The 21,532-nt window shown below is 34.8% G+C and overlaps 3 protein-coding genes across 5 annotated transcripts; 1 reads left to right on the forward strand and 2 right to left on the reverse strand.

Moving 5' to 3' along the window:
* Positions 1-1,557: 1,557 nt before the first annotated feature.
* LOC143449196 (uncharacterized) lies at positions 1,558-4,211 on the reverse strand. The gene has a single exon (XM_076949296.1). It carries the CDS (start codon positions 4,202-4,204, stop codon positions 2,852-2,854), a length of 1,353 nt encoding a protein of 450 aa, XP_076805411.1. The 5' UTR covers positions 4,205-4,211; the 3' UTR covers positions 1,558-2,851.
* Positions 4,212-4,253: 42 nt separating this feature from the next.
* On the reverse strand, positions 4,254-19,719 carry LOC143449183 (uncharacterized). 3 transcript variants are annotated; one of them, XM_076949280.1, is made up of 3 exons: positions 15,736-19,719; positions 8,349-13,962; positions 4,254-8,241 (listed from the first exon to the last, which is right to left on the reverse strand). In XM_076949280.1, exon 1 carries the CDS (start codon positions 18,776-18,778, stop codon positions 17,075-17,077), a length of 1,704 nt encoding a protein of 567 aa, XP_076805395.1. In that variant the 5' UTR covers positions 18,779-19,719; the 3' UTR covers positions 4,254-8,241; positions 8,349-13,962; positions 15,736-17,074. The 3 variants fall into 3 exon arrangements, with proteins under 3 accessions (XP_076805395.1, XP_076805394.1, XP_076805393.1); XM_076949279.1 differs by having other exon boundaries at positions 4,254-13,741; XM_076949278.1 differs by having other exon boundaries at positions 4,254-13,962.
* LOC143448652 (uncharacterized) lies at positions 5,203-6,114 on the forward strand. The gene has a single exon (XM_076948471.1). It carries the CDS (start codon positions 5,203-5,205, stop codon positions 6,112-6,114), a length of 912 nt encoding a protein of 303 aa, XP_076804586.1.
* Positions 19,720-21,532: the final 1,813 nt, after the last annotated feature.

Below are 21,532 nucleotides of genomic sequence, written 5' to 3' on the forward strand. Positions count from 1 at the left end.
AAAAACAAAAATCAAAAAGTTTCCATGTTGTTTTAAAAAAATGTTTTTAAGGATTTCTGATTTAAGGATTTTTAAGGTTCACGATACAAAACACATGAAACCACCTTAAATAAATTTACGCACCATAAACAGTGGTACACACACACACACAGCTGGCACACACACACACACAGCTGGCACACACCATAAACAGCGTTCAAATTACTTAAAAAATCTTAGAGCAACACATTTAGGAAAGTTATATCCGAATTAATTGTAAAAGTCTCTTTGATGTTTTGTTGAAAATCCCTGATCAATGACGATGGGTTTGATTGAAACGTTTTAGGTTCACTTCAGATCATCATATCATACTATTTGTACGATCCAATCCAATCGTTACAACAGTTTTGTTTATGACATCATTGTTCAATTTAATAATGATTAATAACGTTTCAAATTGCCTTGCTTGCTAGAGTTTTTTCAACTTGGTTAAACAATCGTTTTAATGTAAACAATGCCTCAGCAAGATGCGATAAAATGTCATCACAAACAATACTTCTAGACATTACTTTGTCATATTGCTAAGGAATTCAACCAAAAAGACAAACAAAATGCAACGCATAACGGTAATAGGAGTCTTAGGAAAACACATACTTGTGATGTTTCTTTAGTGGGACATTGCATTGTTCATGGTTTCAGTTTCCTTTGTTTCTTCCATCTGCATATCGAATCGCATTGATTTGAATTCTTGTGATATCATATTACTGATTGCTTTCGATAAAACATCCAGTCGCGTATTATCGGGATGACATTCCATGGTTTGATGGTGCTATAATCGGTAGTCATATGATCTTGCAAATCGGTTCTTCCGGTTACCGACATGAGACACGCTTGGCATTGATGAGGTTGCTCTTCAGTGTGAGTTATCATATGAGTTTTCAAATTGCTGGTTTGGGTAAATGAATTTTCACACACCTAGCATTGATCAACTTCCTGAAAAAACAACCTATTTGCCAAAAACAACTACATAGTGCAACTTTATGTTTCATGAAACATACAAAGTTTTTAATAAAACATGTGAAAGTGGACAAATAAAACACAAACAAATAGATGCAGCATCTGGATGAATGGTTTGTAAATGTTTTTCAAGGCTAAGTTTTGGTCCAAAGATCTTTTCAAAATATTTATAGTGCCCCAATGTGAATTTTAATATGTGTTCATAATTATTGATTCAACGTAAACGACTTGTGACAAAAAAAAACATTTTCAAGGTCGCTTTCCAGTGTGAATAGTTTCTTGAATTCGCAAATTGCTCTTTTGGGAAATAGAATTTTGACACACTTGGTATTAATATGGTCATTCTCCATTGTGAACACTCATATGATATTTTAAATTGTTGCTTTGAGTAAATGACTTGTGACACACCTGGCATTGACAAGGTCGTTCACCAGTGTGAACTCTCATATGAGATTGCAAATTACATTTTGGATAAATGACTTGAGACAAATTCGGAATTCTATGAACTTTCAAACTGCTGTTTTCGGAAAATGACTTGTGGCACATATTGCATTGATAATGTCGCTCTCCAGTGTGAGTTCTCATATGAGTTCTCAAATTGCTGCTAGCGGAAAAGGACTTGCGGCATACATCGCATTGATAAGGTCGCTCTCCAGTGTGTGTTCTTATATGAGCTTTCAAATTGCTGGTATCTGACTATGACTAGTAGCACATATTGCATTGATAAGGTCGTTCTCCAGTGTGAGTTCTCAAATGATTTTTCAAATTGCTGCTAACGGAAAATGACTTGTGGCAAACATCGCATTGATAAGGTCGCTCTCCGGTGTGGATTACCATATAACGCTGCAAACTGCTATTTCGGGTACATGACTCTTGAAAAATTTGGCATTGATAAGGTCGCTCTCCTGCGTGAGTTCTTGGATGATCTTTCAAGTTTTTTCTGTATTTGAATGATTTATCACTAAAAATTGCAAGAAAAATGCTTTTCATTGTTTTTTCCAACAAACAACTGAGCATCAACTTTGCAAGCATTGATTCTTTCACTTGCAGTAGATTTATGCAGTAGATTTATTTAGTTTTAACGTTTCAAATTGCCTTGCTTGGTTGAGTTTTTAACCTGGTTAAACAATCGGTTTAATGTAAACAATGCCTTAGCGAGATGTGATAAATTTCCTTACACACAACGTTAGTAGATATTACTTTGTCATCCTGCTAAAGAATTCAAGGGAAAAGACAAACAAAATGCAACGCATAACGGTAATGCGAGTCTTGGGAAAACACATACTTGTGATCTAACACTAATGGTAGTGATGTTTCTTCAGTGGGACATTGCATTGATCATGGTTTCAGTTTCCTTTGTTTCTTCCATCTGCATATCGAATAGCATTGATTTGAATTTTTGTGATATCATATCACTGATTGCCTTGAATAAAACATCAACTTGCATATTATCTGGATGACATTCCATGGTTTGATCGTGCTATAATAGATAGTCGCATGATCTTGCAAATTGGTGCTTCTGTTTAATGATATGTGACTTGCCTGGTATTGATAAGGTTGCTCATCAGTGTGAGTTATCGTATGAGTTTTCAATTTGAAGCTTTGAGTAAATGACTTTTCACACACCTGGCAGTGATAATTATGCAATACGATGTGGATTCTCATATGATTTTTGAAATAATTACTTTGAGAAAATGTTTTAATAAGTGTTAATAAGCATCGTTTCAACGTAAACGTCTTTTGACCATAAAAAAAACAAACATTGTTAACGTTGCTTTCCAGTGTGAATAGTTTCATGAATTCGCAAATTGCTCTTTTGGGAAAAGGAATATTGACACACTTGGCAATAATAAGGTCAATCTCCATTGTGGATTCTCATATGAGCTTTTAAATGGTTGCTTTGGGTAAATGACTTGTGACAAACCTGGCATTGATAAGGTCGCTCTCCAGTGTGGATTCTCATATGAGTTTTCAAACTACTGCTATCTGAAAATGACTTGTGGCACACTTGGCATTGATAAGGGCGCTCTCCTGTATGGATTCTCATATGAGCTTGCAAACTTCCATTTTTGATAAATGACTTGTGACAAATTTGGCATTGATAAGGTCGTTCACCTGTGTGAGTTCTTTTATGAGTTTTCAAAATGCTGCTAACGGAAAACGATTTGTGGCACACCTCGCATTGATAAGGTCGCTCTCCAGTGTGGATTCTCATATGATATTTTAAACTGCTGCTAATAAAAAATGACTTGTGGCACACATCGCATTGATAAGGTCGCTCTCCAGTGTGAGTTCTCATATGAGCTTGCAAATTTCCATTCTGGATAAATGACTTGTGGCACACATCGCATAGATAAGGTCGCTCACCTGTGTGAGTTCTTAAATGAACTTTCAAGTTTCTTTTGCATTTAAAGGATCTATCACAAAAATTGCAAGAAAAATGCTTTTCTTTGTTATTTCCAACAAGCAACTGAGCATCAACTTTGCAAGCATTGATTTTTTCACTTGCAGTAGATTTATTGAGAAACATCTCCACAGAATCGCTGCATTCTTCATCTGAATTTCTTGCAACACAGCTTTGTGGTTTAACAATTTTGATTGTGGTATTTACTCCAATATCTGATTGAGGAAGAAATTTATTTAACATGGATATATTTTGGTCATCAATCTCAGTCTGTGAAACTGCATATTTATGCAACGACAAAGGTTCTTCTTTAATAACATCAAATTGAGGATAAAATGATGCCTTTTCAGAATGATCTTCTTCAATACAGGTTTGGGGGTCAACAGTTTTAACTGCGGCATTTACTTCAATCTCCGATTGATGAGAAAACTTATTTGACATGGACGTACTTGGATCATCCATTTCAGAAACCTCCCAATGCCGCAACAGCAAAGGTTCTTCTTTGATAGCATCAACAGTAGGAAGAACTGATGCATTCTGAGAATAAACTTCTTTAATACAAATGCCGATATCAGATTCTACATCTAATGCTTGTGACGTTTTATTAATCGGTATTGCATTGTTTATGGTTTCAGCTTTCTTTGTTTCTGGCAATATCTTTGAAACCATATCTTCCATATTTTCTTTCAATTTTGAAAATTCTATCTTCATATCTTGTCGCATTGCTTTGAATTCTTGTGAAATTAGATCACTGATTGCTTTCAATAAAAAATCAATATGAATATTATCTGGATGACACTCCATGGTTTGATTGTGATACAATAAAACTATTATAAAACTATACAACTAATGGCTGAAAATGTGAACGGTAAAAAGGTTTAATAAAAAGTAACATTTTAATTTGAATAATAACATGTCAAAACCAAAAAATTGAATTAAAATATTAAAAGTAAAAATGCTTGCAGTGACAGAAAATGTAGGATGTGTTTAAAGAGGAACACAAATAACAGGAAATAACCATTTAAATCCCTATACATGATGACAGTAATCTATTTCAAAGTCATTTTTTCAAATGTAATTTAGTCAATTACAAAAAAACGTTTTTTCTTAACTCATGACAGCAATTGTTTCTTAATTAAATAAAACACTTGACTAATGCTTTTTCCACACATAAACATTAATTGTAAAATTAACATTGGACCTACGTGCTCCCAAAAATTGTGAACCAGGTCAAGTATCATAAACTTTATAGTTTTTCTTAAAAATTAAAAAAAAAAACATCATAATATATGAAATGGGGGGTGGTTGATCAGTTGAGTGACACATTCTTTTAACGTTCATTTGAGTGACAAATAATTCATGCTCAACTGAATGACAGTTCATTTGAGTGACACATTGGTGAGTACTGATCAAACTACTGTAATGGTTGAGAATTGAATGGCACATACGATATAAATGCAGCCGATAACATGGTTTCCGATGCTCTTCACACAAGTACAACAGAAACCATGTTATCACAACATCGCACCAACGCACTAGAAAACATGGTTTCCGTTCCTCTTATCTTGTCCTATCTGTTGCATTTCACACAACATCGCACCGACGCAATAGGCCCTTTACATAAATGCAACGGAAATCATGTTATCTGTTGCATTTTGCACAACATTACACCAACGCACAGAAAAAATGGTTTCCGTTGCATTTGTATAAAAAGCAACTGAAACCATATTAGTATAAGTAGAAAGCAGAGCATCTCAGAATAACAGATTAGTTGTGTTACTCCAACTCTACGACTAATAACAATGGATGACTTCAGCTTCGTTCCCTCTATCCGTGGAAAGTCAAAGCTCGCCCTCAATGGATTTCTTTATAGACACCAGCGGAGCCGTGGAGAGAATTATTATTTTCGTTGCGAACAGAATGATTGTTCTGGAACAGCGACACTGATGGCGGTGAACTACAAAGATACCAATGGAAAAGTAGATGTCGGAAAGTCCCATGTCCACGAGGCAGATGATCGAAGGGACCAGGTGTTACAAATGATTGGAAAAATTCGGAAAGAAGCAGCAACATCCAGTCTCCTGCCGATGACGATTGTACAACAACATCGGCAAAATGTTGACGCTGAAGCTGCAAAGATTTTGCCTAGTGAATCAGCACTTCGGCAAGTGGCACAACGATCGCGGCGGAAGCATCTGCCGAAGGAACCGGAGAATTTGAAAGAGTTGGTGATTCCTGAGTTCCTGCAAAAAACAAGTAGCGGCGAGGACTTTATTTTGGTTGATACCGGTGATACAGATGGGGAAAACAGAATCATTGTAGTCGGATCCATCGCGTTGCTCCGGAAGCTCGCTGATTGCGATATGTGGTTCTTGGACGGAACGTTCAAGATATGTCCCACTTTGTTTTACCAAATTTATACCATCAATGCTCACTTCAAGGGGATACCCTTACCGGTTGTCTATGCGTTGCTGCCACGAAAAACCGAGGAAAATTATTTAATGTTATTTTCGGAATTAAAAACCACAGCTGAACGTCATAGAGTTCAGCTTAACCCACAGCATCTAATGATAGACTTCGAGAAAGCTGCTGTCAATGCTTTAAAGTTTAAAGGAAGTGTTTCCCAATTCGTACTGCCATGGATGCCTTTTCCATCTTGGGCAAAGCATATATCGAAGAGTCCAGAAGAAGGGATTGGCAACGGAATTCCGTGATGATGATGATTTCAATTTAAAGATCAGAACATTGGTTGCGCTAAGCTTCTTAGAGTCTGACGCAATACCATCTGCATTTGCAGTTCTTTCACAAGACGCTTCACCAAATGAGGCAGAAATTTTCAGATATTTCGAAGAAGTGTACGTTTTAGGCCGCCCAATCCAAACCGCAATGCGCCGAGGAAGACGACCAATCAACCGTCGCCCTACAAATCGACACCCACTCCTCTTCCCACCTGATTTTTGGAGTGTCAGCCAACTCCAACAATCGGGTCTTGCACGTACAAATAACATCCAGGACGCTTGGCATCACCGCTTCAATGCAATTGTCAACAGATACCACCAAAGCATTTTCAAAATAATTGAAGAGTTTCAAAGCGAGCATCATAGAGTTTCCCAAGAACTCTTTCACCTTGAATTTGGTGCATCGACACCATTGCGGCGATCGCGTATGACAAGGCAAAAAGAAACCCGCATTAGAAATTTGTTTTCCCAGCAAGAAAACGTTCCACAGGAAGTATTTCTCCGCCAAATTGCGCGAAATTTGAAGATCGGACCAACTGCGGAGAACTACCAGAGGAATTGGACGAGATGGTTGAGGATTCTTAGTTGTTTTTTCTCTAAACTTTGTCTTGTGTGTGTTGTCATCTGTGCATTTACTAATTAACAGCAACTGCAACTTAATCAACAAATGTCAATCTGTCACTCAAATGTATTTCACAGTCCTTATCAATCTGTCATTCAAATGAATTACACAGTCCTTATCAATGTGTCACTCAAATGAATTAAACAGTACTTATCAATGTGTCACTCAAATGAACTGTAATTATGTCACTCAAATGAACTGTCACTCTAATAAACTGTCACTCAGTTGATATACAACCGAATTGGGGACACCAATGCTATACTTATAAATACCCAACAAATAAATATATGAAAACACTTCAACATAATTTTTACAATTTTTTAATCAAGTAGTTTTCCTCCACATTGAAATTGGGGCACATCTTTTAAATTAATTACAACTAGAAAACTGAAAATTTGATAACTATAAAATGTTTGTTTGCTAAATACAACCAATATAGTGCAATTTTATGTTACGTGAAATATAGAAATTAACCGATAAAACATATAAAAATAAAAAACTAAAACGGAAAACTAAAATGCAAATCACATGGATGCAACATCTGGATGAATGGTTTGTAACATTTTTTAAGGTTAAATTTTTTTCCGTACAACTTTTTAGAATATTTGCATTTGTATCTTTGTGTGTGTTGTCGTCGTTGTATTTGTATCGTCCCAGTGTGAGTTCTAATATGTCTTAACAATTATCTATTTAACGTAAATGATTTCTGACAAAAAAATCCTTGTTAAGGCAGCTTTCCAGTGTGAATAATCACATGACTCAGCAAATAACATTTTTGGGAAACCAACTTTTAACACATCTGGCACATCTTTTCACACACATCGCATTGATTAAAGTGTCTCAATTGTGTGAGTTCTCATATGAGTTTTCAATAACATGCTTCGCTTCCATGAAATTTCACACACCCGGCATTGATAAGGTTGCTTTGCTGTTCGGGTTCTCATATGACCATGGAAGGGTTTAATTCGGTAAATGACCAGTGACACAACTGGCATTGATAAGGTCGCTCGCCTGTGCGAGATCAAGTTTGTTTTTTGTTGGAAAGATTTATCACAAAAATTGCACAAAAACTGTTTTTCTTTGTCACTTCGACCAGACATATGAGCATAGAGTATATATTGACTTTACCATTTTCGGAAGATCAATCAAGGAATATTTCTACAAGATCGCTACAATGTTCATTTGGATTTCTTGCAAAACAGCTTCGTGGCTCAACAGCTTTAACTGTGGCATTTACTACATCTTTGAGAGAGGAGGAAATTTGTTTAACTTGGATGGACTTGGGTTATCAGACTCAGTCTGTGAAATATGAAATTCTTCCAATAGCAAAGAATCTTCTTTGATAGCTTCAACAAGAAGAGCTGATGCTTTCTCAGAATAAACTTCCTCAATACAAATGCCATTATCAGATTCCATATCCAATGGTTGTGATGTTTCTTCAATTGGAATTGCATTTTTCATAGTTCCAGCTTTCTTTGTTTCTGTAACAAATTTTGAAACCACATTTTCCATGTTTTCCAGCATTAAAATACAACAGAAACCATAACTTTCTTGTTTTCTTGTATTTTAGCAAGTTCAATCTTCATACCTTGTCGCATTAGTTTTAAATCTTGTAAAATTAGATCCTTGATTGCAATCAAAAAAACGTCAACGTAAACGTACATTATCTGGATGACACTCCGTAATACTACAACAATCCATACTGATATAGCAGTTATTATTATACAAGTAGCAACCCATTTCTTGAGAAAAAATAAGGCGAGAGATTGTAACAAAAGAGAAACATTATCATAAGACATCATATTCAACAACATAATCCTGACTCAAAAACCGAAAAATTTTAACATGCAAAGCTCAACAATGTCACCACAATTACCTTGGTGACAAACTCCTCTTAAAGTCTTATGTACTTGAGCAATTTGTTATCATTACATAGAAAAGCATAAACCTATATGTTATCCATTATTGTGAAATCCTCAAGACTAGAGTTTGAAACTATATCCGTATTTCTTTAACGTTCAATTAGAACTCAGACCAGAATTTTACACTATAAATTGCTTTCAATATATACAATGTCTACTTGAACACAACCTGAATGAAACCCTGCACATTACAGCGAACTGAACCAAATAAACTAAAACTGCAGAAACGGATAAAATTGAATTCATAGCACATCAAGATGATTAACAGATAGGATAAAATAGAAAGATGAATAAACTGTTTACAAATAATATTAAGCAAGCAAATTTGCCGTAAGATCTATTAAACTATCTCCATTTGTATGGAAATTCTACCAGTATAAATTCTTATATGTTTTACAATTCAAACCAAGTGCAACTATGCATTTACCCCCGCAATAAGGACAGAAGTTTTCCAGTACAGGTGTTCAATGCTGATATAAGCGATCAATCTTAAGCTTCGTGAAAAACATTTGTGACAGATCTGGCATGGATAAGGTGACTTTGAGTGCAAGACCAAATGAGTCTGCAACTTTAAATTGTGTTTGATGTAGTTACCACAAAAAATGCAAAAGAAAAATTTGTTTGTCTTTTCAATCAAAGCGCGAATTATGATTTTGTTGGTATTGCTTTTACCACTTGCTGTGTATTTATTGAAATGTTATTCATAGTATCGTGGCATTCTTCATTTGATTTTCTGTCAACAAAAGTTTGGAGAACTGACATTTTTATTTGTGATAAGTTCCTTAATCTACGATTGAAGGTGAGAGTCTACTTTGTATAGCATCTTTAACTACAGAAGTAATTGCATCACTAGATTTGGTTTGGGAAACCTTCTTCTCAGAATAAGATTTCTGAAAACAAATGTTGATACCAGACTCTGCGATTGATGGCTGGGAAATTTCTTCAAACTGCATTGCATTGTGCATGATTTCAACTTTCTTTGTTTCTGCAAGAATCTTTGAAACCATATCTTCCATATTTTCTTGCACTTTTGCAAATTCCATCTTCATACCTTGTCACATTGACTTAAATTCTTGTAAAATGACATTAACGTGACAGTTAGTTTTCAATGCAGCATCAACTTGCATTGTACCAAGGTCACGTTCCATAGTTCATGTTAATAATTAATGAATGAAACTAATTACAAGCTACTTCCTGAAAAGTCACATACAAAAACGAAAATCAAAAAGATTCCCTGTTGTTTTGAAAGAATGTTTATAAAAACTTCTGCATAGTTTCAACATGTAAAACACACGAAATCATCTTAAATGACATTACACACCAGTTTGACCTAAACTAACCCAAAATTGGCACACACCATAAACAGTGCTCAAATCACTTACAAATCTTAGAACAACACATTTAGGAAAGTTTTAGCCGAATTAATTGTTAAAGTCTGTTTGATGTGTTGTTGAAAATCACTGATCAATGACGATGGGTTTGATTGAAACGTTTTAGGTTCACTTCAGATCATCATATCATACTATTTGTACGATCCAATCCAATCGTTACAACAGTTTTGTGAGAAGTGAGAAAAACAGATCGCGCTAAAAGAGAACAGTTAATCGAGCTAGGATTGCATGAATGAGTAAAGGAAAACAATACGCTTCAACGCGGAGAGACACCAAATATTATGACGTAACAATTGACGTATTTCAGAATTAAATTTCAAAAATACAATTGCCATCTTGACACACTTAGTATACACACACACAAATTTTAGTAAAAATGAACCTATAGCGAAAGTCAAGAAAACATGTTTACACATAGCTCATATAATAATAGACAGTTTGTCATCTCTCGCGCCCCCCTTATGAATGTTACACGCCTCCCAGTTTAAGAACCACTGGACTAGACTTTGAAACTATTTCCATCTTTCTTAAACGTTCAATTAGAACTCAGACCAAAAACTTTACTCTATAAATTGCTTTCAATATATACAATGTCTACTTGTACACAACCTGAATGACACCCTGTACATTACAGCGAACTGAACCAAATAAACTAAAACTGCAGAAACGTTGGGTGTTTTGGGTTAGAAGATGTCTTATGATGGGCTTGCTTTAGTTTGATAGAGTTTGCTTGGTGTATATAGGGTATGATAACATGTATGGCTCAGCTTCAGCACTAAAATTCAGAAAATTGAGGTATGATAACCCTGGTGGTTTATATTCTGACTTAGTCGTTGAGTACAAGCACCAAAGAATGTTATCTGCTATTGCTCTTGTTACAAATTCAACATTACTGATATATTCAATTAGTGGAAACACAAACGTCAGTAAATATTGAACTACTTTAGTTTTGGTGCTTTTGAACTGACGCTAAAGTAGTTATAAAGTGCCATAAAACTGCCAAAATTTCTTTTTTTTTGTTCAAACTGCGTAGGGAGATGTAAGGTTTTTTTAGGTGTGCTGGTAGGGTTAACTTCTTTTTTTGAGTGGCAACACTGGTTTGAATTGCTTTTGTCATAGTTTCAGCTTCCTTTGTTTCTGCAACAAACTTTGAAACCATATTTTCCATGTTTTCCAGCATTAAAATACAACAGAAACCATAACTTTCTTGTTTTCTTGTATTTTAGCAAGTTCAATCTTCATACCTTGTCGCATTAGTTTTAATTCTTGTAAAATTAGATCCTTGATTGCAATCAAAAAACGTCAACAGAAGCGTACATTATCTCGATGAAACTCCCTACTACTACAACAATCCATACTGATATAGCAGTTATTATTGTACAAGTAGCAACCTATTTCTTGAGAAAATATAAGGCGAGAGATTGAAACAAAAGAGAAATATTCATAGGACTTCATATTCAAAAACAAAAAACATGACTCAAAAAATGAGAAATCTTAACATGCAAAGCTCAACAATGATTATGTTATCCATTATTGTGAAATCCTTAATACTAGAGTTTGAAACTATTTCCGTATTTCTTTAACGTTATATTTGAACTCATACCAGAATTTTACACTATAAATTGCTTTCAATATATACAATGTCTACTTGCACACAACCTGAGTGACACCCTGCACATTACAACAAACTGAACCAAATAAACTAAAACTGCAGAAACGGATAAAAATGAATTCATAGCACATCAAGATGATTAACAGAAAGCATAAAAGAGAAAGATGAATAAACTGTTTACAAATAATTTTAAGCCAGCAAATTTGCCGTAAGATCTATTAAACTATCTCCATTTGTATGGAAATTCTACCAGTATAAATTCTTATATGTTTTACAATTCAAACCAAGCGCAGCCATGCATTTAACCCCGCAATAAGGACAGAAGTATTCCAGTACAGGTGTTCAATGCTCATATAAGCGATTAATCTTAAGCTTCGTGAAAAACATTTGTGATAGGTCTGGCATGGATAAATGGATGGATTAGGATTAGGTGGATGGATTAGGTCACTTTGAGTGCAAGACCAAATGAGTCTGCAACTTTAAATTGTGTTTGATGTAGTTACCACAACAAATGCAAAAGAAAAATTTGTTTGTCTTTTCAATCAAAACGCGAATTATGATTTTGTTGGTATTGCTTTTACCACTTGCTGTGTATTTATTGAAATGTTATTCATAGTATCGTGGCATTCTTCATTTGATTTTCTGTCAACAAAAGTTTGGAGAACTGACATTTTTATTTGTGATATTTTCCTTAATCTATGATTGAGGGTGAGAGTCTCCTTTGTATAGCGTCTTTAACTACAGAAGTAATTGCATCACTAGATTTAGTTTGGGAAACCTTCTTCTCAGAATAAGCTTCCTGAAAACAAATGTTGATACCAGAATCTGCAACTGATGGCTGGAAAGTTTCTTCAAACTGCATTGCATTGTTCATGATTTCAACTTTCTTTGTTTCTGCAAGAATCTTTGAAGCCATATCGTCCATGTTTTGTTGCACTTTTGCAATTTTCATCTTCATACCTTGTCGCATTGATTTAAATTCTTGTAAAATGGCATTAACATGACTGTTAGTTTTCAATGCAGCATCAACTTGCATTGTACCAAGGTCACGTTCCATAGTTCACGTTAATAATGAATTAAACTAATTACAAGTTACTTCCTGAAAAAATTGGTTGCTGTAAAATACAAGAATGGTACAATTATTGATAGGAGCCGACTTAAAGGGATACAAGACTGCAACATCAGTCGACGATTGTTACAACAGGATGGTGACCACCACGTTGTCATGCTCCATTTTTATCACAAACACATCTGGCATAGCATCAAATAAACTACTCGACATACAACTACAACATTTTTAGGACTCAATTTTCAAAATTTACTACAAAGTAAAGAACAGCAGTGACTGTCATATACAAAAAAAAAAGATTCCTTGTTGTTTTAAAAAAATGTTTCTAAAGACTTCTTCATAGCTTCAAGATACAAAACACATGAAATCATTTTAAATCACATAACACACCATAAACAGTGGTACACACTCACACACCATAAACAGCGCTAAAAATCACTTAAAAAATCTTAGGGCAACACATTTCAGAAAGTTAAATCCGAATTAATTGTTAAAGTCGGTTTGATGTGATGTTGAAAATCACTGATCAATGACGATTAATTTGATTGAAAGTTTTAGGTTCACTTCAGATCATCATATCATAGTATTTGTACTAGTGAAAACTATTCCAACCGTTTCAACAATTTCGTTTTTGATATCATTGTTTAATTTAATGATGATTAATTACGTTTCAAATTGCCTTGCTTGGTTGAGTTTTCAACTTGGTTAAACAATCATTCTAATGTAAACAATGCCTCAGCGAGATGCGATAAAATGTCATCACACACAATGCTTCTAGACATTACTTTGTCATATTGCTAAAGAATTCAAGCAAAAAACAAACAAAATGCAACGCATAACGGTAACAGGAGTCTTGGGAAAACACCTACTTGTGATGTTTCTTCGGTGGGACATTGCATTGTTCATGGTTTCATATTCCTTTGTTTCTTCCATCTGCATATCCAATCGCATTGATTTGAATTCTTGTGGTATCATATCACTGATTGCCTTGAATAAAACATCAACTCTCATATTATCTCGATGACACTACATGGTTTGATGGTGGTATAATAGGTATACGTAGGATCTTGCAAATCGGTGCTTCTGTTTAATGACATGTGACACGCCAGGCATTGACGAGGTTGCTATTCAGTGTGACTTATCATATGAGTTCTCAAATTGCTAGTTGGGGTGATTGACTTTTCACACACCTAGCATTGATAAACCTCCTGAAAAAACCCACATAGTGCAATTTTATGTTTCATGAAACATACAACTTTATTGATAAAACATGTAAAAGTGGACAAATAAAACATAAATAAATGGATGCAGCATCTGGATGAATGGGTTGTAATTGTTTTTCAAGGCTAGGTCCAAAAACCCTTTCAAAGTATTTGCATTGCCCCAACGTGAGTTTTAATATCTATTAATAATTATCGTTTCAACGTAAATGACTTTTGACCAAAAAACAGACATTTTCAAGGTCACTTTCCAATTTGAATAGTTTCATGAGTCCGCAAATTGCTCTTATGGGAAAATGACTTTTGACATATATGACATTGGTAAGGTTGCTCTCCAGTGTGAGTCCTCAAATGATCTTTTAAGCGGTTGCTTTGGATAAATGACTTGTGGCACACATCGCATTAAAAACGTCGTTCTCCAGTGTGGGTCCTCATGAGCTTGCAAGTTTCCATTCGCGAAAAATGTTTTATCACAAGTGCATGCTGCTCCATAGTTTTCTCTTCAAAGGCTAGTTTTTTATTGAAAATGCATTTATGGTAATCTGTCATTACATGATTTTATGCAAATCCTCGAAAACACATTTCTGCATGCACCACTGCTGGTATAGTTTTCAGTCAAAATTTACAGACAAGTCCAATTAAATAACCTATTATATCAATAAATGTGTTTACAATAGCCTACAAATCCTACTTCACAATAGTCACATTTTGTTAGAAACATTTTCGCTTGCTTACTGAACCATTGGTATGAAGCGCTGAACTATAGACAGTTAGATACCGAATGGTCATGACTAGGGCGATTATTTTTTGACCTAAAAATTGAAATTTTTGACATTAAAAAACTCTTTTTGACAAATTTTGACAATTGAAGATTTCAAGTAGTTAAATTACCCATTATTGTACAAAAAGTTAAAATTTATTATAGTAAAGAAGGGCAAAAATCTGAACACAAACCTAACCCATTCTGAAAAGGGAAGTGAGCTAATTACAAATCACTGCCAAAAAAACTGCAACTAAAACACAATAAAAACTGTTCAATACATTTGTCTAAACCAGTGATTCCCAACCGCGGCTCTTAGAGCCACATGCGGTACCAAGCTAAACTTCTTGCGGCTCTCATTGACCACTGAAAATCCCTCAAAAAATATAAAAAATCGATTTATAATAATTAGGGTGATTATTTTTTTGACAGGTCAGTTGGAGTTGGAGTCAAGTTGGACATTAAATTGATTTGTGTTGATTTTCTTGTTAGTGTTGCTATTCGTTGGTACATGCTTTCATGCTTTAAAATTTTCGTTTTAATTACTTGAGTGTTTTCATGTGGCTCCATACGTACTCTGAAGTTTGAAATTCGGCCCGACACCAAAAAAGGTTGGGAACCACTAGTCTAAACTAAAGACACATGAAGTATCTAAAGCAAACCCAAAGCAAAAGCTGATTCACAATAAGTAGACAATGAGCCATTTACAACAGTATAAAGTAGGCTGCAAGGTGTACAATGTAAAATGACAAGTTCACCTACAGTACAACCTCTACGACACCTCGACAATGTAGTTTGTAAGCAATTTTGACTTGGTAAAAAATTTTGACTTTTTAAACAATTTTGACAATTTTTGACCTAACGCTGTAAATTTGACAAACTTTTGACTTTTTTTGACAAGTCAAAAAATAATCGCCCTAATCATGACCATTGCAATCTCCTTGTTCTTCACTTAGGAGCTGTGGATAGGTTGATTTAACGCAAACTCAGACACAACTCACATTTTTATTTTTCCACAGCAAAGGCAGTTGATTAAGATGGGTGCATTGTTCACAACTTCAGACCCAGCGATTTCATTGAATTGCCGATTATGGCAATCATTATCTCTATTTTCAAACAAAACACTCAATAAATCTAATTCATTTCTGCATCCACCTGTACATACAAAAATACAAGGGTTAACTTGAATTATGATCATTTACAAATTTTGTGCATGTAATTTAAAAACCATTACAGCACATCACATAAAAAGAAAAACCCATAACGGTACGTTAATTGCCGCAAGGTCAAAACACAACTTGACTGAGGAAAAACAGCGACAAAACATCAAAATTGTCAAATTTAGAAATCATGCCTTGGACACTTCGCAACTAATCGAAATTCGAATTTGAATTATAGCCTGGTTGGCGATTACGGACATCATGTTAAATTTACAAAGTGCTTTCAGGGTCCTCATAAAGTCATATACACCAGCCCTTACAAGTTAAACATTCTCACAACAGACTTAACGCCAAGCAAAAGAGAAGCACACTTTCCAATCTATACAAATTACAGCCATTGATAGCAACTTGCTTAAACATTCAGGTGTCAAGTCACGCTATTTCACTTAACCTATGCCATGCGAATTGCAGGTAAGCATAGCAGCCATAATTTTAATGTTAGGTTGAACCAACCTAAAAACATGGTTGGAATCATAATACTGTATCACTTTGTTTAGATTTGATTTACTAAGGGTGTAAAGTATTCTTCAGTAAAACTATTACAAAATGATTTCGTCAAATACGACTTTCAAGTCAGTCCAAAGTAGGCTATTAATGAATATTAGAATGTCTATTGTTAACGATTGACTACTCTCAGCACAATTGAAACATTTCATACGATCACCTGATATGATAATCAGAAACAATCCTAACTATGGAAAAAGAACGAGCTAGCACACACCATGCAAAATCATCATTCCAACAAAATCTAATAGTTTTTCCGTTAATTCCTATAAAATCAGCTTTTAATTATTTTTAATTACAATTCTATGTTTTATGAAACGTAAAAAGTTATCGATAAATCATGTAAAAGTGGACAAATAAAACACAAACAAATGGATGCAGCATTTGGATGAATGTTTTGTAAATGTATTTCAAGGCTAAGTTTTTGTCCGAACACCTTATGAAAAAAATTACATTATTCCAATGTGAGTTTTAATATGTGTTGATATTAATAATCGCTTCAATGTAAATTACTTTTGACAAAAAATAAACCTTGTTAAGGTCGCTTTCCAGTGTGAATAGTTTCATGAGTCCGCAAATTGCTCCTTTGAGAAAAGGGATGTTGACATATACGGCATTAATAAGGTCGTTCTCCAGTGTGGATTTTCATATGAACTTTTAAATTGTAGCCTTTGGTAAATGACTTGTGACACACCTGGCATTGATAAGGTCGCTCTCCAGTGTGAGTTCTCATATGATCTTTCAAATGGCTGCTATTGAAAAATGACTTGTGGCACATTTCGCATTGATAAGGACGCTCTCCAGTGTGACTTCTCATATGATTTTTTAAATGGCAGCTTTGGGAAAATGACTTGTGGCACACATCGCACTGATAAGGTCGCTCTCCAGTGTGGGTTCTCATGTGAGTTTTCAAATCAATGTCAGCGGAAAAGGACTTGTGGCACACATTGCATTGATAAGGTCGTTCACCAGTGTGGGTTCTCATATGTATTTTCAAATAGCTGCTTTGGGAAAATGACTTGTGGCACACATCACATTGATAAGGTCGCTCTCCAGTGTGGGTTCTCAAATGAGTTTTCAAACTGCTGCTACTGAAAAATGACTTGTGGCACACATCGCATTGATAAGGTCGTTCACCAGTGTGGGTTCTCAAATGATTTTTCAAACTGCTGCTATTGATAAATGACTTGTGGCACACATCACATTGATAAGGTCGCTCTCCAGTGTGAGTTCTCATGTGAGTTTTCAAATCACTGTTAGCGGAAAATGACTTGTGGCACACATCGCATTGATAAGGTCGCTCTCCAGTGTGAGTTCTCATGTGAGTTTTCAAATTGCTGCTAGCGGAAAAGGACTTGTGGCATACATCGCATTGATAAGGTCGCTCTCCAGTGTGAATTCTCATATGACTTTTCAAACTGCTGTTAATGGAAAATGACTTGTGGCACACATCGCATTGATAAGGTCGCTCACCTGTGTGAGTTCTTATATGAACTTTCAAGTTTCTTTTGCATTTCAATGATTTATCACAAAAATTGCAAGAAAAATGCTTTTCTTTGTTATTTCTAACAAGCAACTGAGCATCAACTTTGCAAGCATTGATTCTTTCATTTGCAGTAGATTTATTGAGAAACATCTCCACAGAATCGCTGCATTTTTCATCTGAGTTTCTTGCAACACAGTTTTGTGGATCAACCATTTTTACGGTGGAATTTACTGCAATATCCGATTGAGAAGTTAATTTATTTGATATTGATATACTTGGGTCATCCATCTCAGTCTGTGAAACTGTATATTTTTGCAACGACAAAGGTTCCTCTTTAATAACATCAAATTGAGGATAAGTTGATGTTTTTTCAGAATGATCTTCTTCAATGCAGGTTTGTGGCTCAACAATTTTAACTGTGGCATTTACTCCAATATCTGATTGAGGAGGATATTTATTTAACATGGATATACTTGGGTCATAAGAATCAAGCTGTGAAACCTCATATTCTTCCAACAAAAAAGGTTCTTCTTTGACAGCTTCAACAAGAGGTAGAACTGATGCCTTTTCAGAATAAACTCCATCAATGCAAATACCGAAGCCAGATTCTACAACTAATGTTTGCGTTGTTTCTTCAGTTGGAATTGCATTGTTCATGGTTTCAGCTTTCTTTGTTTTTGCAAGAATCTTTGAAACCATATCTTCCAGGTTTACTTGCAATTGTGCAAATTCCATTTTGAAATCTTGTCGCATTGAATTAAATTCTTGTAAAATAATATCATTGATGGCTTTTAAAGAAACATCAACTTGAATCATGGCTGGATCACACTCCATGGTTTGATTGTTATAAAAACCTACTGTGTATTTGCTGAATAAAACAAAAGCTAAAACAATTTAACAAAAAACTAACACAATAGCACCTAATCTACAATAGAGTAATAATATGAAACATTATATTTGAAAAAACTAAACAAAACAAAATTGCAACAAAACTTTCTGCTGTGACAGTTGGAAGAATTTATGGGCTTCATGTAAATGGTTGAAAACATAAGTTTACGTATGGAAAATATTAATTGTGCAAAACCTAACATTGGATTAGTTTAAGGACAATTACTTAAAGCAATTTTACAATATTTACCAGCAGTATATCAACAGGAGTCATTTAATACGTCAATGAACCAATATTTCAACAAATAAAAGTGGATTAAAGTTAATTTTAACCAGAACTGGGTACAAGGTTTTTTGCGACCAAACATACCAGTTACGCTCATTTGTTAAAGTCAAACACGCTGACAGTGTTTTTGTTTTCAATTGTTTAGTTGGCAGAAAATATGTTGTAAATGTCCTTTTGCAGTTTAAAGAAAGCAAGTTTTGCTATGTCGAACAAACCATTTTGCATCAACTTCTACCACTTGCTGCGGGTTTATCAAGAAAGTTTTCCACAGAATCAATGCATTCTCCATCTGAGTTTCTTTTTACACAGCTTTGGCGCTCAAGAGTTTTAACTGTGGCATTTACTCCAATATCTGATTGGGAAAGAAAAACTAATTTAATATGGATATACAGACTAAATCGGTTAATCATATAACCTATTTGCCAGACGTTTTAAAACGAATATCCGATAGATCTGTTTAACCAAAAATGTTTATCTGAAAAAACTTATCCTTGCTATTGCACATATTGCATTGATAAGGTCGTTCACCAGTGTTAGTTCTCATATGAGTTTTCAAATTGCTGCTAAAGCGAAATGACTTGTGGCACACATCGCATTGATAAGGTTGCTCACCTGTGTGAGTTCTCATATGGATTTTCAAACGGCTGTTAGCGGAAAAATACTTGTGACACACATCGCATTGATAAAGGGGCTCTCCAGTGTAAGTTCTTACATGAGTTTTTAAATGGTTCCTTTTGGTAAATGACTTGTGACACATCTGGCATTGATAAGGTCGTTCACCAGTGTGGATTCTCATATCATTATTCAAACTGCCGCTATCGGTAAATGACTTGTGACACACATCGCATTGATAAGGTCGCTCTCCAGTGTGAAATCTCATATGAGCTTTTAAATGGTTGTTTTGGGTAAATGACTTGTGACACACCTGGCATTGATAAGGTCGCTCTCCGGTGTGGATATTCATATGAGTTTGCATTTGCTAAGAGAACAAGAAAAAAAGTTAGGTTACAATTTTGAATTAAAAATTAGATCTAGTGAAATTTTGTGCCAGTTCAGGTCTTCTCAAGTTTTAAGCAGTTATAATTATTAGCAAATTGCAATACTTAACCCGATTTTTATAGTTTTATAGCTAATCTCGTATCTAGATTCACTGCCCACAAATCTATCATTGGTAGGCTACATAGCTGAACTCCAGTTGATCTAATACTAGCGCCGTCAGCCAAACAAATCGAAAGCATTCAAGTGATGGGAAAAGTTAAGTTTTATCACATGTGCATGCTGCTCTATAGTTTTCTCTTCATAGGCTAGTTTTTTATTGAAACTGCGTTTATGGTAATCTGTCATTACATGATTTTATGCAAATCCTCGAAAACACATTTCTGCATGCACCACTGCTGATATAGTTTTCAGTCAAAATTTACAGACAAGTCCAATTAAATAACCTATTTTATCAATAAATGTGTTTACAATAGCCTACAAATCCTACTTCACAACTGTCACATTTTGTTAGAAACATTTTGACTTGCTTACTGACCCTTTGGTATGAAGCGCTGAACTATAGACAGTTAGATACCGAATGGTCATGACTAGGGCGATTATTTTTTGACCTAAAAATTGAAATTTTTGACATTAAAAAACTCTTTTTGACAAATTTTGACGATTGAAGATTTCAAGTAGTTAAATTACTCATTATTGTACAAAAAGTTAAAATTTATTGTAGTAAAGAAGGACAAAAATCTGAACACAAACCTAACCCATTCTGAAAAGGGAAGTGAGCTAATTACAAATCACTGCCAAAAAAACAGCAACTAAAACACAATAAAAACTGTTCAATACATTTGTCTAAACCAGTGACTCCCAACCGCGGCTCTTAGAGCCACATGCGGTACCAAGCTAACCTTCTTGCGGCTCTCATTGACCCATGAAAATCCCTCAAAAAATATAAAAAATCGATTTATAATAATTAGGGTGATTATTTTTTGACGTGTCAGTTGGAGTTGGAGTCAAGTTGGACATTAAATTGATTTGTGTTGTTTTTCTTGTTAGTGTTGCTATTCGTTGGTACATGCTTTCATGCTTTAAAATTTTCGTTCTAATTACTTAAGTGTTTTCATGCGGCTCCATACGTACTCTGAAGTTTGAAATTCGGCTCGACACCAAAAAAGGTTGGGAACCACTAGTCTAAACTAAAGATACATGAAGTATCTAAAGCAAACCCAAAGCAAAAGCTGTTTCACAATAAGTAGACAATGGGCCATTTACAACAGTATAAAGTAGGCTGCAAGGTGTACAATGTAAAATGACAATTTGACGTACAGTACAACCTCTACGACACCACGACAATGCAGTTTGTAAGCAATTTTGACTTGGTAAACAATTTTGACAACTTTTGACCTAACGCTGTAACCATTGCA

Source organism: Clavelina lepadiformis, chromosome 3, assembly GCF_947623445.1.
Source record: "Clavelina lepadiformis chromosome 3, kaClaLepa1.1, whole genome shotgun sequence".
Taxonomy (NCBI): domain Eukaryota; kingdom Metazoa; phylum Chordata; class Ascidiacea; order Aplousobranchia; family Clavelinidae; genus Clavelina; species Clavelina lepadiformis.